General features: G+C 46.4%; 1 protein-coding gene across 4 annotated transcripts in view; it reads right to left on the bottom strand.

Moving 5' to 3' along the window:
• Window positions 1-737: 737 nt before the first annotated feature.
• TRAPPC10 (trafficking protein particle complex subunit 10) overlaps window positions 738-17,124 on the bottom strand; it is a 75,806-nt gene continuing 59,419 nt past the window's right edge. For all 4 annotated transcript variants that reach the window (XM_055569777.1, XM_055569778.1, XM_055569779.1 and 1 more), the window contains 6 exons: window positions 11,295-11,395; window positions 9,723-9,849; window positions 8,553-8,723; window positions 6,200-6,377; window positions 4,151-4,345; window positions 738-3,839 (listed from right to left, as the gene is read on the bottom strand). In XM_055569777.1, the coding sequence (XP_055425752.1) occupies window positions 3,601-3,839; window positions 4,151-4,345; window positions 6,200-6,377; window positions 8,553-8,723; window positions 9,723-9,849; window positions 11,295-11,395 (1,011 nt within the window). In that variant the 3' untranslated portion in view covers window positions 738-3,600. The remainder of the gene's footprint in view (window positions 3,840-4,150; window positions 4,346-6,199; window positions 6,378-8,552; window positions 8,724-9,722; window positions 9,850-11,294; window positions 11,396-17,124) is intronic.

Here is a 17,124-nt window from a genome sequence, read left to right as displayed (position 1 = left end):
AACCTTTCCCAGCATTAGGGTCTTTTCCATGAGTCAGCTCTTCACAAAAGGCGGCCAAAACACTGGCGTTTCAGCTTCAGCATCAGTCCTTCCAATGAATATTCAGGGTTGATTTCCTTTAGGACTGACTGCATTGATCTCTTTGAAGTCTAAGATGTCAAACTGTAGGATGGCAAATATGTCTACAAAAAACCTCAAAAACTCTCTAGACTCAGATGTCTTACTTCTAGTGTGCTATTGAGCAGTAAGGGGCTTCCCTGGTGGCTCAGCAGTAAAGAATCTACCTGCCACTACAGGAGACACAGGTTCCATCCCTAAGTTGGGAAGATCTCCTAGAGGAGGAAATGGCAACCTACTCTAGTATTCCTCCCTGAAAAATCCCATGGACAGAGGGGCCTGTCAGGTTATACAGTCCATGGGGTCGCAAGAGTCAGGAACGACCTAGCCACTAAACAACAACTGGGCAGTAAGTTGTGAAAAACAATCCCTAATGTTACCCCCCAAATAATTAATGTTTAGTAGTCAGGAACAAGGTTTAGGGAAAGAAAACAAGAATATTCTTTTTTACACACTCAATTTTCACATGCCACAGGATAAGAATGAAGTCCAAACCAGCAGGTTTCTTCTTAAAATGTGTATTTTCAGAATTATAATGCTTACATTTTAAACAGTCTTAATACAATGGCTTTAGTCTAACAATATATTACAGAATAATGTGAAAAATGACTTTCATAGTAAACTATGAAAATGGAGTTAATACCTGCAGTATCAAAGTCACCAACTTGTCACCTTTTCCAGCCGCAGAACGCCAGCAAACCATCTTGACCACACTCTCAGGTCTTACAGCCTGGTGCACAGGGTGAATACATTTAGAGAAAGGCGCATCTTCATGAAAAGTCAAATTTTAAAATCACATAGGATTTCTTTTAAAGATTACAGTTGACAATAAAACATTTAGATCAGGTTAGTTTGTTTTATAAAAAGTAGTACAAGTTTTCATTTCATATACACACCTGGAGTGTTTAACTTCATTTTCTAACTCAGTTTTATTTTAAACACTACTAGAATTGACTAGAAGCCTGTGTGTCTTTTCTCCGCCAACTCTGGGATACCCAGCCCCATCACCTAAGACCAGGATGGGAACCTGGCCCAGGAGAGGCCGAGCTGATGATGGAGTTGCAGGTAGAAGTCATTTTCAGATTAAATACCAGAATTCCTACATTAAAACAAGAAGAGTTATAATTTTTCCAGTCATAGGAGACCCTATGAAATTCACCAAAATTATAACTTATTTCCTTTTCCACTGGCTAGTATTTACATCTTCCACAGATATTTGTAAAATGGCTGCATACTGCTTCTTAGGATGCACATTTCTGGCTTTACTATTGTTTAACAGCTGCTTCATTTTTACCTACAAAACCAGCTTGTCTCAAACACATAAGCCTTATTTTAAACACAACAGCCTTTTAGACTAAAAAAAAAAAAGTTTTAGGTGACATTCTTCATTTATGTTAAAAAAAATAACAACAGAGGTACCCATGTAACTTAGATTGCAAAAGATCTTCTTGGGTAATCAACAAGGAAAAAAATAAACCTGTGATAAATTTCATGTCATTCAATTTTCAGACATAAGAAACCACCATGAACATTTTGTACTTCCACTTCATTTTTTCCCTTCTGAATATGTATGTAATTAGAGAATTTCATAGTGGAATCAGAACCCAAGGCGAAAGTCAACTGGGTATCGGGAAGCACAGGCCCACATCCCCCTCTGGAAGGTCACACATGGAGGAGGGTGCCGCCCTGGACTCTTGAGGCTCACCATGCAGATGGGTGAGAGGCTTTTCCGACACAAGATTAGTCTCAAAGATCTCTTCATTCACTGGGCTTGGTGGATCTGCAGGGCATCACCAATTTTTACATAAAGCAAACTTGTGTTAGAAACTGTTAACTACCATTAGATTCTGAACTTCTAATTTGCTTAGTTTATTAGCTTTAAACTGCACACAAGGAAGGTAAATTTCTGAAAAATTTAATTAAATGTACCAGTATTTATCTTCTTTGTACACCTCTCCAATTTCTATAATGAAAACCAGGGGAGCAAGGATCACCACCTTTATTTGTTAAACAAGCCAGAAGACCATATACTGAAGAGACTGTGATGCTCTGCTCTCTGTTCATTTTGCCCTGTGCCTTCTTGCCCTCAGGCCACCAGGAGGTAACAGCCAGAGGCAGTTGGTGGCTGCAGAAGCCTCCTTTTTCTCTAAGGCTCACACATCTGAGGTTATTCATGAGGGCCCACCCTCTGCTGGACCAACTACACTCACTTGCATTAATCTGGTCAGGTTCAATTCCAAGCACACTTTCCTAATGAATTAAGAGTTCTCTATTTCATATGTACAAAAATACATCGCTTTGGAGAGCTGGAAAAGGTTTAATACATACAACACTTATTTACAAGCTGTGACTTTCACACCAATAAAAACAAACACACATTTATTTTGTCCTTGATTTTTGGTGCAACTTATACATAAACATCAGTTAGTATGTACTTTTAAAAATAATAAATCAACCATATGTACAATTAAATGTACAACCTAAAGCAAATTAACCCATTTGTATGGTATGACTGCCATGTAGTAGGCAGGAGAGTAATAGTCCAAGACTCTTGCCCTCATACAACCAGACTGGAAATACGCTGAGAAGACCCCTCTAATCGTCATTTAAATGGAACCTCTTAATTTCTGAGACTTAAGGTGCAAAAGAAAAATACTGATTATACAGAAACAATTACATGTAAAGACTCAAAAGGTGAGAGAAAAACACAACATATTAACCCCCACATATAAAATGATAATTAAAATAAATATATATTTAATTCCAAGTGCCTATGATACCTAATCCACATGGGGGGAGAGGGGAGGAAGGGCTCCAGAAACATTTATGCCTAAATCATCTCAGTGCCGAGTGGTTTCTCATGCCCTGGCCTAGTCTTTAAGTACCTTTAAAACGGCTCCAGCTGTCAGATGCTCCAGGCCCTCCCAGTCTGACGTCCCAAGGCACAGAAGGGGTTTTTATTCCCTCCTCACCCCCAACCCCCCTGCCCAGAGAGGGAGTTATTCTAGAAAAGCGCGACTAGATGACCTGGGGTAAAGGGCTGTGCTTTCCTCCTGAGGAGACACACAAGCCTGCCTGGCCCAGAAACTGGGCAGCCATGTGGCAGAAAGGCATACACGCCACTAACAAGCCCACAGGGCCTGTGTGTGTCCACCTGAAAGACACCTGGGCTTCAGGTGAAGACTGGCAGATGACAGGCTGCTCAGACGAGTGGGCTCCAGAAAGCTCTCCAGGGAGCAGGGAGGAGGAGGGAGGCGGCGGGGCTCTGGGCAAACCTGGAGGACATCAGGGGGCAGGGGGAGGAAGTTAACGGCCTCTGACACCCCGGGTGACATGAACAACCAGCTGAGCACGGGGACTTCTCTGACGCTCCCATGGCCAGGCAGAGTCACACAAGGCAGGCTAGAGCGAGGAGGCTGCCATCGAGTCAGGATCCTTCCGGCGCACACACGCCTGGCCCGGGGACTGTGTGAGCCCTGTGCGTCATGTGACGCTGACTTCGAGGACGTGGTCGTCTTTGCTGGGGATGACCAGGACCTGCGTGCCCGCACTCGAGTTGAAGGCCTGGCCGGGGGGCAGTGCTCGGAGCCGGGGCATCGGCAGGCCTTTGTGCTCGCTGCTGGCAGCTGAGTGCACACTGCCCCTGCTCTTGACGCTGCCGCTGTCCAGCTGGTCATCTACGTGCTTGTCCACCGACAGGCTGTCATTTTCTATCCAGCTATCTGCAAAACGAACAGGAAGTGAGACAGAGGCTACCCTGCGGTGGCCTCTCCCCACCCCGGGGAGCTGCCCGCCTCCCAAGCCGCCCTTCAAGGCACAAGGATGTCAACAGCCGCCACGCCTTTGGAGAGATGCCAGGACACAGGTCCCGGGTGGATCATCCTCGGGAGCAGACGCTCAGGACAAGTGACCCTGACCAAGTGTTTGGTATTAGAGCACCCCGGTTCCGAGTGTGGGGCTGTTGAGCAGCACGGAGCTGCCACACACCCCGCACCGAGGGCATGCCGTGTCCGTTACACAACAGGGTCCCTACCCGCGTCCAGCTGTGAGGACTGTGCCGAGTGGTGGGGGAGGTACTTGAATAGCCTGACATCGGGGAGCGGCAGGTAGCCTGCAAAGAGCGGCATCACCTCCATGTGGACTCGGTGCGTGGCCTGGGCTGTCACGGGCATGGAGATGACTCCGGAGCTCTTCCCGCACACTGCCCAGTTGCTGCTGTTGTCCACAACTGAAACAGAGAGGGAAAGCGCCATGTTTACCCAGAAAGGGCCTCCAGGGTTCACACCAAAGAAGAGGCGGCCAGTCCACGCTCCAGAGTGAAGTCCTGAAGTGGGGGTCTGTCCCATATCCTGGTGCCCTGGAGCTGCATCTCAAAGTAGAACACCTCTGACTGAGAAAGGAAGGTACAGGCTGGCTACACAGGGGAAGATGGCTTCTTTCTCCTCACGTTCGTAAGTGAGCAGAGTCAACGCTGCCTTAAAAGCCCCTTGAAAATGCGGTGTAACCTCCCACCCAGCACCACAGAGGCAGCATCAGGAGTGAGGATGGAGTTGGGTGCGGGTTCCTCCATTACACATGGTACTGACCAGCGCATCTGATCCCAGCTCTGCCGCTCACATTAGCCCCCAATGGTTTGGGAAAAAAAGGTACATGTGAAGCACGGAGCTCCTCTTCGGGAACCACGGGGAGGCTGCACACACGGCAGACGCTGCTAGGGATGCTGTGAGACCGTGACTGTGATGTAACTCAGTGTGAGTCAAACACTGGACTGAGCAGTCACCCACAGGCAAGGAGGGCAGGATCCTCGTTGGCTCAACAAAGGCCGATGAGGAAGCGGGGGCAGCAGAGGGCGAGCTGCCTGCAGCTGAGGCCGTGCAGAGGCCAAAGCAGCACCGGGGAGGGACAAACTGGAGCAGCGGCCCGCAGAGCTGGTCCTCAGGGTGCCCCTGAGGACCCCCGTCCCTTCCTCACTGTGCTGGCGCGCCCTCTGGCAGGAAGCCCGCGGGCCTGAGTGTTGGCCGGGCCACTGGCGCTCGGAGCAGAGGCACTGTGTTCCCCACCGCTACAGACTGAAGAGGAGAAACTGCTGCTGTCAGTTACGGATGCTCTGCACATAACAGTCAAAATCTAATCAATTCAACCCTTTCGTACACGTCATTTTTTTAACTTTAACTCTGAGATGATTACACACTCACAAGAAGTTGCAAAATAGTAGTGAGAGGTCCATGCACCCACCACCTGGCCTCCTGTGCCAGGGGACACAGGCCCAGGCCCAGCACAGGTCACCAGGCACTGGGCTGGCGGCCCTCGGCAACGAGCTCCTCAGCGTCAGGTATTCAGCAGATACCTTCTTAAAAATCAGTGGCACAAGCCTGGTGCTTGGAAGAGACTGCCCGTGGTACAGTTCAAAACTGACCAAAACTCAGCATTCTGGGAAACGTGCATTTGCCACTGTGAGCTTGGTAGAGCCCAACTCAGAGTGCGGTGATGAGCCCAGAACCAGCGGGAACACACAACTGTTCGGAAAATAGTTCTTTCTCAAGAGCACTATCATTAATGGCTTTCCTAATATCTTAAAGAAAGTAAATGAAGACTTGCCTCCCTAACCATTTTTAGAGCATAAAGGGCCTGACACCAAAACCTGAGAAACCTACAGAAGCAGCCCAGGCCCCAGAAGAGGAGGGCTGTCTAGGGGCGTCTGGGAGGCGGCAAGGAGGAGGGGCCAGGGTCTGGGTAGAGGGGTGAAAGGGGTGAAAGGAGGCTGGAGGGAGAGGGCGGGAGCGTGAGCACAGGATGCCTGGCCTGCTGAGCGAGGGGGCCCTGACTCACAGGCAGAGGACAGAGCAGCTCCAGGCATCACTGTGCCCCAGCCCCGAGCCCCACAGCTACTCCCACACCTCTCAGAGCAACAGCTCTGCAGTAACCACGTTCAACACCCTGTGAGTCCAGGGCCACATCATACAGTGGGACATTCAAACATTCTTTCAACTCTAGAATGTTCTCTCTTCAGATGAGGAGCACTGCACGTTGTGAACGACAGGGCGGAACACAACAGTCAGGGGCAAGAAGCCTCCGGACGCACCTTCATACATCAGCTTTGTTGAAAAATACTCGTCAGATTCCGTCAGGGCTTCATCCTTATCCACCTCCAGGAGGTCCGAGAGCCGCGTGATGGACACGTCCAGGGAGCAGAGTGAGCCTGTCCTACAGTGCTCCGTGCCCGGAGGGGGCGATATCTCCGCTCTCACGTTGTACAAGGTCTGGGCCAGAAAGGAGAGGGCAAAGGACACAGTCAGCAATCTGAACAGACGACTCTCTGAGGCCGTCACGGTGCTGCCTGCAGACTCGAAATTTCGAGAATGGACCAGAGGAGCAGCTGTGTGTTCGCGCCCTCTGACCGACTGAGTCCCTGTGGAGACATGTCCTCGGGAAGCCCCACCCCAAGAGCCTTAAACTCTTCTTAACGTGAACATGGTCAAGCCTCTCAGGAGGAGGGAGGCTGGCCGGGTGACTCCGCACAGGCCTGTCACCAGCGTCGCGCTTCACGAGCCTCCTCTCCCCACCAACACACACTGACTTATCTGCCGGGGCTACTGTAAAGCAGGTTCCAGACCTGCCATGTCACCCTGGACACTTCAGATGCATCACTAAAAGACAAAATGCATTACCACAACCAGTAAAATGAACAGAGTTCCTTGGAACTACCCCACAGTAAGTCCATCCTGAACCTTTTCCACGATGTTCCGTCTCTGTGACCTCCCTACCTGACAGTCATACCTGCTCACACTTGCTCACCACCCAGGACAAAGGCCCCAAACCCGCACAGGGGATGAGAGCCTGCCCCTCCACATGCTGGCAGCCCCACTGCCACAGGAGAGGTGAATGGCCACACCAGCAGGGCGGAGGGAAGAGGCCCGGCCTGGGAAGCCCACGGCTGGAGCTCAGCTATAACAAAGGATAGAGTCCTGACACGCTCCCCAAGATGAACGAATGCTGGAAACATCACGTCATATCAAAGCCGTCAGTCTCAAGACGGTCACACTGAATGCGACTGTCCTTGCACAGGCAAGGCTCAGGCACCCTGCTCTAGAGCGGGGTAGCTCAGGGCTGCGAACAGGAGGGGGCGTGTGAATGGGCACAGGCTTGGAAGAATGAATACGGTCGTGGTGCTGGTGGCCCAGCTCTTTCAATATACTAACTTCAATGAAGCGAACGCCCCAAACGGTGAACTTAACGGTGAAGGTGAAAGAGCTAGTCGCTCAGTCGTGTTTGACTCTCTGTGATCCATCCACGGTATGGCCCAGGCAAGAACACTAGAGTGGGTTGCCATTTCCTTCTCCAGGGGATCTTCCTGACCCAGGGATCAAACCCAGGTCTCCCACATTGCAGGCAGACTGTTTACCATCTGCACCACCGGGGAACTTCACGGTACAGAAATGAAACTTTAAAAAATAATAATAATTCTGTATTTCTGGTCCTCAGAATACCAGTTTTGAAGAGAGCAATCCACCAGGTATTTTTCTCTAGCTTTTTTACTAACCTTGTACAGGTCTAAAGGAAAATTTTTCCTATGCTCAATTTGAAAAGGAAGCAAAAAAGACAAAGTACCAGTAGAATCTGCTAATGAGTTCATTGTCACTGGCAGTAAGCAAACCACATTAAGTTTCTGCTGACTCTTCACCATGTGAATAATCTAATGTTCAATAGCTATCACCACATCAAAGGGGCATCTGCTTGTCCAACAAAATGATGAACTACGCTAGTGGCTATGTTTAACTTTAAGGCCAATATGGAACACTCAAGAAAACAGGTGGGTTTAAATAGTCTTTTGGTCAGAAGGAGGTATTAAAAAAACCGCTAATATCAAGAGCTATGCACACAAACACCTTCTCAAATGAAGCGTTGCTTGACAGTCTCCGTCGTTTAGAGAAGAAAACACCACAAAGCTGTGTGTCCACATTCTGGTTTGCGTAACGCCAAACCCAATCATCGCACTAGACAAACAGCACACGACGGCCCTGACTCACCCAGCTCCGGGCTGCTGTTAGCTCCACACCTAAAGTGCACGTTAAAGAAAATCTGCTTTCTTTTAAAAAACTAGAGATGTAGCCGCTAACGCTCCAGATGAAAAGGAACAGGTGCAGGACACGAGGAAGTCAGTGTAAGGAAGACAACAGGGAGGAGAGGCTGCAGACGGTCATGCTCAGTGGGGGTCGCGCAGGAGGGCCCAAGGGGCAGATGCGCCACTGATGGGACCAGGGCTCTAACCACAGCTGGCCGCTGCCCTCATGGCCCTAGCGCTGGCCTTTTCCATGACAGGTTGCTTCATTATACTGGAAGATTTTGTCTGTTTGATTTTTAGAAGGTAAAGAATATGACATCACCTTCCATGCTTCCACCCCAGAACCCCACCAAAAAAATAAGGCGATACATACAAAAAAATTTTCCACTTGAAATTCATAGGTGTAGGGCTTTAAGGAGATAGACAGCTGTTCTTCGGAAGCTGGGGAGAATCCAGTGGAGAAGCGGCAGTGCAGAGAGGGGGGAGGCTCCTGTGTCCACTTCAGCTCCCAGACAAAGAACACGGCCTGCCTGCTGTGGATGCACTGCAAGAGAGTCGGCTGTCACTGCGCGCACGCACACGCACACGCAGGCACACACACACACCCGACGCTCGGGGCAAGGCGTGCGTGCCCCCACCAGGCGAGCAGGAGGGAGCTGGGAGGCTGTCCCCAGGCCCGCCTCCTGACACACCTGTGTGTGCTGCCGCAGCCCTGCCTCCCAGCACCTCCCGAGGCCCTGCCCGCAAAGACCGTCCGGCACTGGTCAAAGGGCTTGATTTCTCATGATTCCATAAGGAAAGCACAGGGGTAAAGAATATTTCTTAGTACACAGTATCCCATACATTTCCCAAGTGGGAAATGTCATCAAACAATTACAGGGACACCTTTACACCATGACAATCACTATGACCTACCACTAAGTGAAGTGGGGAAAAGAACTGGTGCCACCTCAGGCAACAAGTCCGAATCTGTAAGCGTGGACAGACTCAGGAAGCCCTGAAGTTGGCCAAATGTGGGGGAAAGTCCTTTGAAAATGCTAGACATCAGATAGCCTTAAAAAAACCTTTGATCTTCTAAACACTCAGCACTGACTGTCTAAAAACAAATGCAACAAATGAACAGAAAGGCGGGGCCAGGATTCAGCCAGGCAGCATGAACACGAACGTGACTCCTTTACGAAGCTACCCTGACAACCCAGAGCCCGCCGCTGGGCGAGGCAGCGTGTGGCTGTGGGCAGGGCGCAGCAGCCACTGTTGCCGGGGTGATGGCGTCTACGCATCGCCACGAGACTCGAGGAAGAGCTCAGAGTAAATCTGTGCGTGGAGTCTGACAAACACAAGATTTAATTTTTCTAAAAACACAATCTGTTTCCTACTCTGTGCGCTGTGCCCCCTGGCCCACAGAGGACTCTGAGCGGGCATGCCAGGGTGCTCCTCCCTGGGCGTGCGCGCCCCACTACTGCCTGCGTGGCTGCTCCCTGTACATGGTCAGCTCCATGACGCCAGAATACGCTTCTCACTCTGCATTCCGCTGAGAGGTTACCTGTTCAGATTCCGTGTTCAGCGGTATCAGTCGCAGGTCGGTACTATCATGGGTGTCTACAAGACGACTATCTGACAGCTGAAAGTCAAGTTCTGACAAATTCTGGACACACACTTGAACATATTTCCTAAAGGAGAAAAAAAGATCCTGATGTTTGAGAACCTTATTAAATGCACTTTGGCTGTGTTAAGAAGACACTGGGGCACTTTCCTCGTGGTCCAGTGGTTAGGACTCCACCTTCTAATGCGGGTGGGGTGGGGTGGGGGTGGGGGGGCTACGATCCCACATGCCTTATGCCAAAAAACCAAAACGTAAAACAGAAGCAAAACTGTAACAAACTCAACTAGGTAAGTAGAATTAACTTGAATTTCTGTTATACATGAGAAATTTTGAAAAATCAGTCTCAAATGCAGCAACTCAGATTCTCTGTAAAGTCATTGGTGTTTTTAACCATTAATATCTACAGAATTGCTGAATCATTAATATCTGTAGAACTGTTGGTGTTTCTTTGTTTTTTTTCTAATTAATCTTTGGCCACACTGGGTCTTCAGTGCTTTGTTCAGGCTTTCTCGAGTTGTGGAGAGCAGGCGCTACTCTCTCCAGCTGCGGTGTGCGGGCTTCTCACTGCGTCTCTAGCTGCGGCGTGCGGGCTTCTCACTGCGTCTCTAGCTGCGGCGTGCCGGCTTCTCATTGCGGCGGCTTCTCTTGTTGCACAGCGTGGGCTTCAGGGCACAGGCGCCCAGCAGTTGTGGTTCCTGGCTCCAGAGCATGGGCTCAGCGGTGCTGGCGCACAGGCTTAGCTGCTTCGTGGCCTGTGGGATCTTCCCAGACCAGTGATGAAACCTGTGTCCCCTACACTGGCACCACCTGGAAAGTCCACTGCTGCTGTTTTCAAGCACCAGACACTGCATCTCCTGATGCCCAGACAGATGAAGGGTGGGATGACACCCACAGACTTCCTTGTTCAGATACTGAATCTGAACTTGGTCCAGCCTCCAAAGCAGCGGCTCTCAAGTGGGGCCAATGTCTGGAGACATCTGTGGTTCTCACACTGGGGGTAGGGAGGGTGAAGAGTGCCCCTGGCAAAAAGTGGGGGAGAGCCAGGGGTGCTGCCAATCACCCACCACGTGGGGTTACCTAAGGGAGTGTCAGAAGAGCTGAAGTTGAAAACCCCACCTTTGAGGTAAGAGATGGCAGCTGACAGGGAACTAGTTACACAAACCCATGATGACGTGATCAGTGGAATCCAGGATGGCAGCTGACCCAGGTCTGTCAATGGGCCAGTGGCTTGAAAATAGGGAAGGAGGGATAAAAAGGGATCTCAGAAACAGAGGAGACTGTCTGAATCCCACGTCCTACAAACCAGCTGTGCAAACTCACTCCTGAGAGAGCTGGGGAAATCTGAGTAGAGCCCGTGCACTTAGGATCCAGGGAATGACTGTGAATTTGACAGGTGGAACGCAGCATTATGGCTGTGATAAAACACGCTCAGCGTCACCAAAGTCAAGCTCTGAGCAACAGGGCCTGCGTGTGGGGGACAGTGGGAAAGAAGCAGGGCCTGAGGTCCTTTACCGTGTCCCGGACGACAGCAGGGAGTGCGTGGTCCTGAAGGGCATGCTGAATGTGAGCGCGATGACGGTGGAGTAGATGGACCATGGGCAATCGATGGACACCTGAGGAGAAACGGGGAACAGGTCTTCAGACCACTCGTCACAGGGACAGCCACCGCCACCCCTAGCCGGCCAGATCTGTGGTGGCTGCCAATTTCCTAGACTGTTAATGTGTTTACCATTCCTTATTCAGAAAGAAAAGCCCCACTGAACACACCAGAAAGGAAGGAGAGAAAGGGAGCCACCGGCACGCTTCAATGGCCGCCAAGCAGACGCCGCAGCTGCGAGTGCAGCCGCCGCCCCGCTGGACAACACCCTGCGCTCACATACGCGTGGCCACAGCACTGACGCCTTCTGTAACATGCAGGAGGAAATGACAAGCTGCTTTCAGTCACATATGTGCAGATGACGCTAATCAATCATTAACGATTATAGACTTAAATGGATTGTCCAAACTCCTAATCCACATGACACGGACCACAGAAACCAATCAATCTGAGGGCATTGTGGAGACCCTCCACGATGGACGGTATGGCAGATCGATTTTTAATTTTTTGAGGAAATTCCATCATGGAGGGTCTCCACGATGCCCTCAGATTGATTGGTTTTCAGCTTAAGGAAGCTACTACCTTCCTTAAGGGCAGAAACCAGGTCTCAAACGTCTATTTATTTCCCTCATGGAACAAATGCATATACCGAGTAAAGAGCATGCACATATTGATATAAGTCTCGTCTCTGCTTCCTGACTCTGTATCAGGTAAGGAGGGAAGAAATTCCAAGGATTGAAAATTAAAACATTATTCTTCAGGTGCTGCCCTGTCTGATATTTGATGCCATAATCCTTCTGAAATGACTGTGTTTATTAGCCTTTTATCTTACTGCTTTTGTGCATATACTTCTTTTTGCACAAGTAACAAAAAACAAGTAACAAAAAAAATTCACCCCTTTTTCTCAATCCCTTCTCCATACCTCATGCAGCCACCAACCTATTCTCCGTCTATGAGCTTGTCTTTATTTTTATTTTCCAGATTCCACATGTAAGTTAGATCACGTGGTATATGTCTTTCTCTGACTTCCTTCACTCAGCAACATGCCCTAGATCCATCCTCCACCCGTGCTGTCACAAATGGTGAGATTTCATTCTTCTTTATGGCTCAATAATATTCTTGTGTGTGTGTGTGTGTTCATCTTAAACTCATTCATTGGTGGGCGCTTTAGTTTGCTTCCATATCTTCGCTACTATTAGCAACACTGCAGTGAACATGGGGTGCAGATATCTTTTTGAGTTAGTGTTTCTGTTATCTTCAGAAAAATACCAAGGAGTAGAATTGCAAGATTGTGTGGCAGATCGATTTTTAATTTTTTGAGGGAATTCCATACTGTTTTCTACAGTGGCTGCACCACTTTACATCCCCCACCAATAATACAGGAGGGCTACCCTTCCACCAACACTTGGTATCTGTTGTCTTTCTGAGAACAGCCATTCTGACAGGTGTAAGACGTGATCTCATTGTGGCTTTGATTAAACTTCCCTGATGATCAGTGATGTTGAGCATTTCTTTCATGAATTTTTTGGCCTTCTGTATGTCTTCTTCGGAAAAATGTCTGTTCAGATCTGCCCATTTTTAAATTGGATTGCTTTTTTTTTGCTATTAAGTTATATGAGTTCTTTATATACAGACACTTATCACACATATGATCTGGGAATACTGTCCTCCACTCAGCAGGCTGCCCTTTCATCTCGTTGAGTTTCTTTGCTGGGTAGAGGCGTCTTAGTTTGATGGAGCCCCATTTGTTTAGTTTTGCTTTTACTGTTTTTGGTGTCAGACTGAAAAAACCATCGCCAAGGCCTGTGTCAAGAACTTACTACCTGTGCTTTCTTCTAGGAGTTTTACTGTTTCAGGCCTTACTTTCAAGTCTTTAATTCATTTTGGGTTCATTTTTGTGTACCATGTAAACTCCAGTTTCATTCCTTTGCATGTGGCTCTCCAGTTTTACCAACATCTTTTACTGAATGTCCTTTCTCCAATATATATTCTTGTATCCTTTATTATAAATTAATTGACCATATATGCAAAGATTTATTTAAAGGCTCTCTATTCTGTTCCACTGATCTAGGTGTCTATTTTCATGCCAGTATCCTAGACACTGTTTGAATTTCTATAGCTTGGTAATGTAATTTGAAATCAGAGAGCATGTTATTTCCAGCTTGTACCTCTTTCTCAAGACTGCTTTCACTATTTGGGGACTTTTGTGGTTATGCACAAACTTTAGGATTATTTCTTCTATTTCTGTGAAAAATGCCATTGGAATTTTTAAAAAGGCTGCACTGAATCTGTACATTGCCTTGGGTAGTATGGACACTTGAACAGCACTGATTTTTCTAACACATAAGCATGCAATATCTTTCCATTTATTTGTGTCTTCTTCCATTTCTTTCATAAATGTCTTTTCAGTGTCAATATACAAGTCTCTTACCTTCTTCGTTAAATTTATTCCTAGGTGTTTTACTTTTTTGATGCAATTGAAAACAGGATTTTCTTAATGTATCTGACAGTTCATTATTAGTGCAAAGAAATGTAACAGATTTCTACATATTGATTTTGTATCCTGCAACTTCATGAAATTTGTTTACTAGTTCAAATAGTTTTTTGTTGGAATCTTTAGATTTTTCTATATATAAAAAGGGGCTTCCTGGTAGCTCAGCTGGTAAAGAATCCACCCACAATGCAGGAGACCTGGGTTTGATCCCTGGGTTGGGAAGATCCCCTGAAGGAGGGCATGGCAACCCACTTCAGTATTCTTGCCTGGAGAATCCCCGTGGACAGAGAAGCCTGGCGGGCTACAGTCCAAGGGGTCACAAAGAGTTGGACACGACTGAGACTAAGCAAACAATAGTTTTTTGTTGGAATCTTTAGATTTTTCAATATACATAATATCATGTCATCTTCAAATAGTGAGTTTTATTTCTTCCTTTCCAACAGAGATGACTTTTATTTTTCTTGCCTAATTGCTCTAAGATTTCCAATACAACATTAAGTAAAAGTGGTGAGTGTCCTTGTCTTTTTCCTGATCTGAGAAGAAGCGCTTTCAGCTTTTCACCGTTGAGTACGATACAGACTGTGGGCCCATCATATACGGCCTTTATTATGTTGAGGTACATTCCCTCTATTCTGACCTGGTTGATAATTTTTATCATAAATGGATGTTGAATTTTGACACACCTTTTCTGTATCTATCAACAAGATCATATAATCCCGTTTGATCATGGTGCATAATATATGTTGAATTTGGTTTGCTAGTATTTGGCGCAAAGGATTTTTGTACCCGTGTTCATCAGAGACATTGGTCTGTAATTTTCTTTTCTTGTGGTGTCCTTATCTGGTTTTGGTATCTGGGTAATGCTGGCCTCATAAAATGAGTTTGGAAGAGTTCCCTCCTCTTCTATTTCTGGGAAGAGGTTGAGAGGACTGGTACTTGAATGTTTAGTAGAATCACCAGTGAAGCCATCTGGTCTTGGACTTTTGTTGGGGGTTTTCTGATTTCTGATTCAACTTCCTTATTAGTAATCAGTCCATTCAGATTTTCTATTTCATCATGATTCAGTCTTGGTAGGTTGTATGATCCAACAGATGTTGGCAATTTGATCTCTGGTTCCTCTGCCTTTTCTAAATCCAGTTTGAACATGTTAAAGTTCTTAGTTCACGTACTGTCGAAGCCTGGCTTGGAGAATTTTGACCATTACTTTGCTAGTGTTTGAGATGAGTGCAACTCTGCAGTACTTTGAATATTCTTTGGCACTGTCTGCCTTTGGAATTGGAAAGAAAACTGACCTTTTCCAGTCCTGTAGCCACTGCTGAGTCTTCCAAATTTGCTAGCATATTGAGTGCAGCACTTTCACACCATCATCTTTTAGGATTTGAAATAGCTCAACTGGAATTCCATCACCTCCACTAGCTTTGTTCATAGTGATGCTTCCTAAGATCCACTTGACTTTGTGTTCCAGGATGTCTGGCTCTAGGTGAGTGATCACACCATCTGAGTGGTTATCTGGGTCATGAAGATCTTTTTTGTACAGTCCTTCTGTGTATTCTTGCCACCTCTTCTTAATATCTTCTGCTTCTGTTAGATCCCGTTTCTGTCCTTTATTGTGCCCATCTTGGCATGAAATGTTCCCTTAGTATCTCTAATTTTCTTGAAGAGATCTCTAGTCTTTCCCATTATATTGTTTTCCTCTATTTCTTTGCACTGATCATGAAGAAGGCTTTCTTATCTCTCCTTGCTGTTCTTTGGAACTCTGCATTCATAGTAGTCTCTTATGACACTATCTGTGAGGGCAGCTATAACATCTCTTTCCTTTTTGATTTTGAGTTCTCTCTTTTGTTCTTGGTGAGTCTGGCTAAAGGTTGGTCAATTGTACCTTATCAAAGAACCAGCTCTTGGTTTCACTGATCTCTTCTACTGTCTTTTCAGTATCTACTTCATTTGTTTCTCCTATGATCATCTGTAATTTCTTCCTTCCATTAAATCTGGGCTTTGCCCTTCTTTTTCTAGTTCCCTGAGGTCTAAAGTTGTTTGAGACTTTATTTCTTGAGAAAAGCATGTATTGCTATGACTTTCCCTCTCAGAACTGCTTACAATGCATCCCAGAAATTCTAATATGTTACATTTCCACGTGCACTTGTCTCAAGGTAGGTTTTTATTTCTCTTTTGGTTTCTTCTTTGACCCACTGGCTGTTCAACAGCACATTGTTTAATCTCTAGATATGTGTGCATTTTGCAGTTGTCTTCATGAAATTAATTTCCAGTTTTATACCACTGTGGCTAGAAAAGATGCTTGATATGATTTCCATCCAATTAAGTTTACCAAGACTTCTGTTGCAGCCCAATATACTCTATCTTGGAAAATATTTCACGTGTAATTCAGAAGAATGTGTATTTTGTTGTTTCTTGATGGTATATTCTGTAAATGTCTGTTAAATCCATCTAGTCTAATACACTTAAGGCCAATGTGTCCTTATTCATTTTGTCTGAGGGATCTATCCATTTATAGAAGTGGAGTATTAAAGCCCCCTACTATTACTATATTGCTATTTCTTTGTTTAAATATGTTAATATTTGCTTTATATTTTAGGTGCTCCTGTGTTTAGTGCATAAATACTTACAAATGATATCTTCTTAATGGACTGACCCCTTTATAATTACCTAACACCCTGCTTTGTCTTTTATTAATAGTCTTAAAGTCTCCTTTGTCTGATGTAAGTGTAGCTACTCCTTTTCATTTGCATGAAATAGCTTTTTCCATCCCTTTACTCTGTGTGTCCTTACATCTAAAGTCTCTTGTAGGCAACTTAAAGATGGGTCTTTTTTTTTTTAATATTTATTGTTATTTACTTATTGTTCATTTGGCTGTGTGGGGTCTTCGTTGTGGTTACATGGGATTTTTATTTGCAGCGCAGGAACTCGTAGTTGTGGCACGTGGGATCCAGCTCCCTGACCGGGGATCAAACCCGAGCCATTAGCATAATTAGCGTTGGGAGCGCAGGGTCCTAGCCCCTGAACCACCAGGGAAGTCCCAGATCTTGGTTTTTTAATTCATACAGCTACTTTGTCTTCTAAGTGGAGAACTTAGTCCATTTATATTTAAAGTAATTATTGATAGGTACATACTTACTGTCATTTTGTTAATTCTTTTCTGGCTGTTTTTTACAGTTCATCTTTGTTCCTATCTTCTTCTCTTGCTCGCTTCCTTTGTGGTTTGATGCCTTTCTTTAGTGGTATGTCTATATTAC

The sequence above is a fragment of the Bubalus kerabau genome, chromosome 2 (assembly GCF_029407905.1).
Source record: "Bubalus kerabau isolate K-KA32 ecotype Philippines breed swamp buffalo chromosome 2, PCC_UOA_SB_1v2, whole genome shotgun sequence".
Lineage (NCBI taxonomy): Eukaryota > Metazoa > Chordata > Mammalia > Artiodactyla > Bovidae > Bubalus > Bubalus kerabau.
Note: the sequence above shows the minus strand (reverse complement) of the source record. Positions and strands in the feature narration are given on the sequence as shown.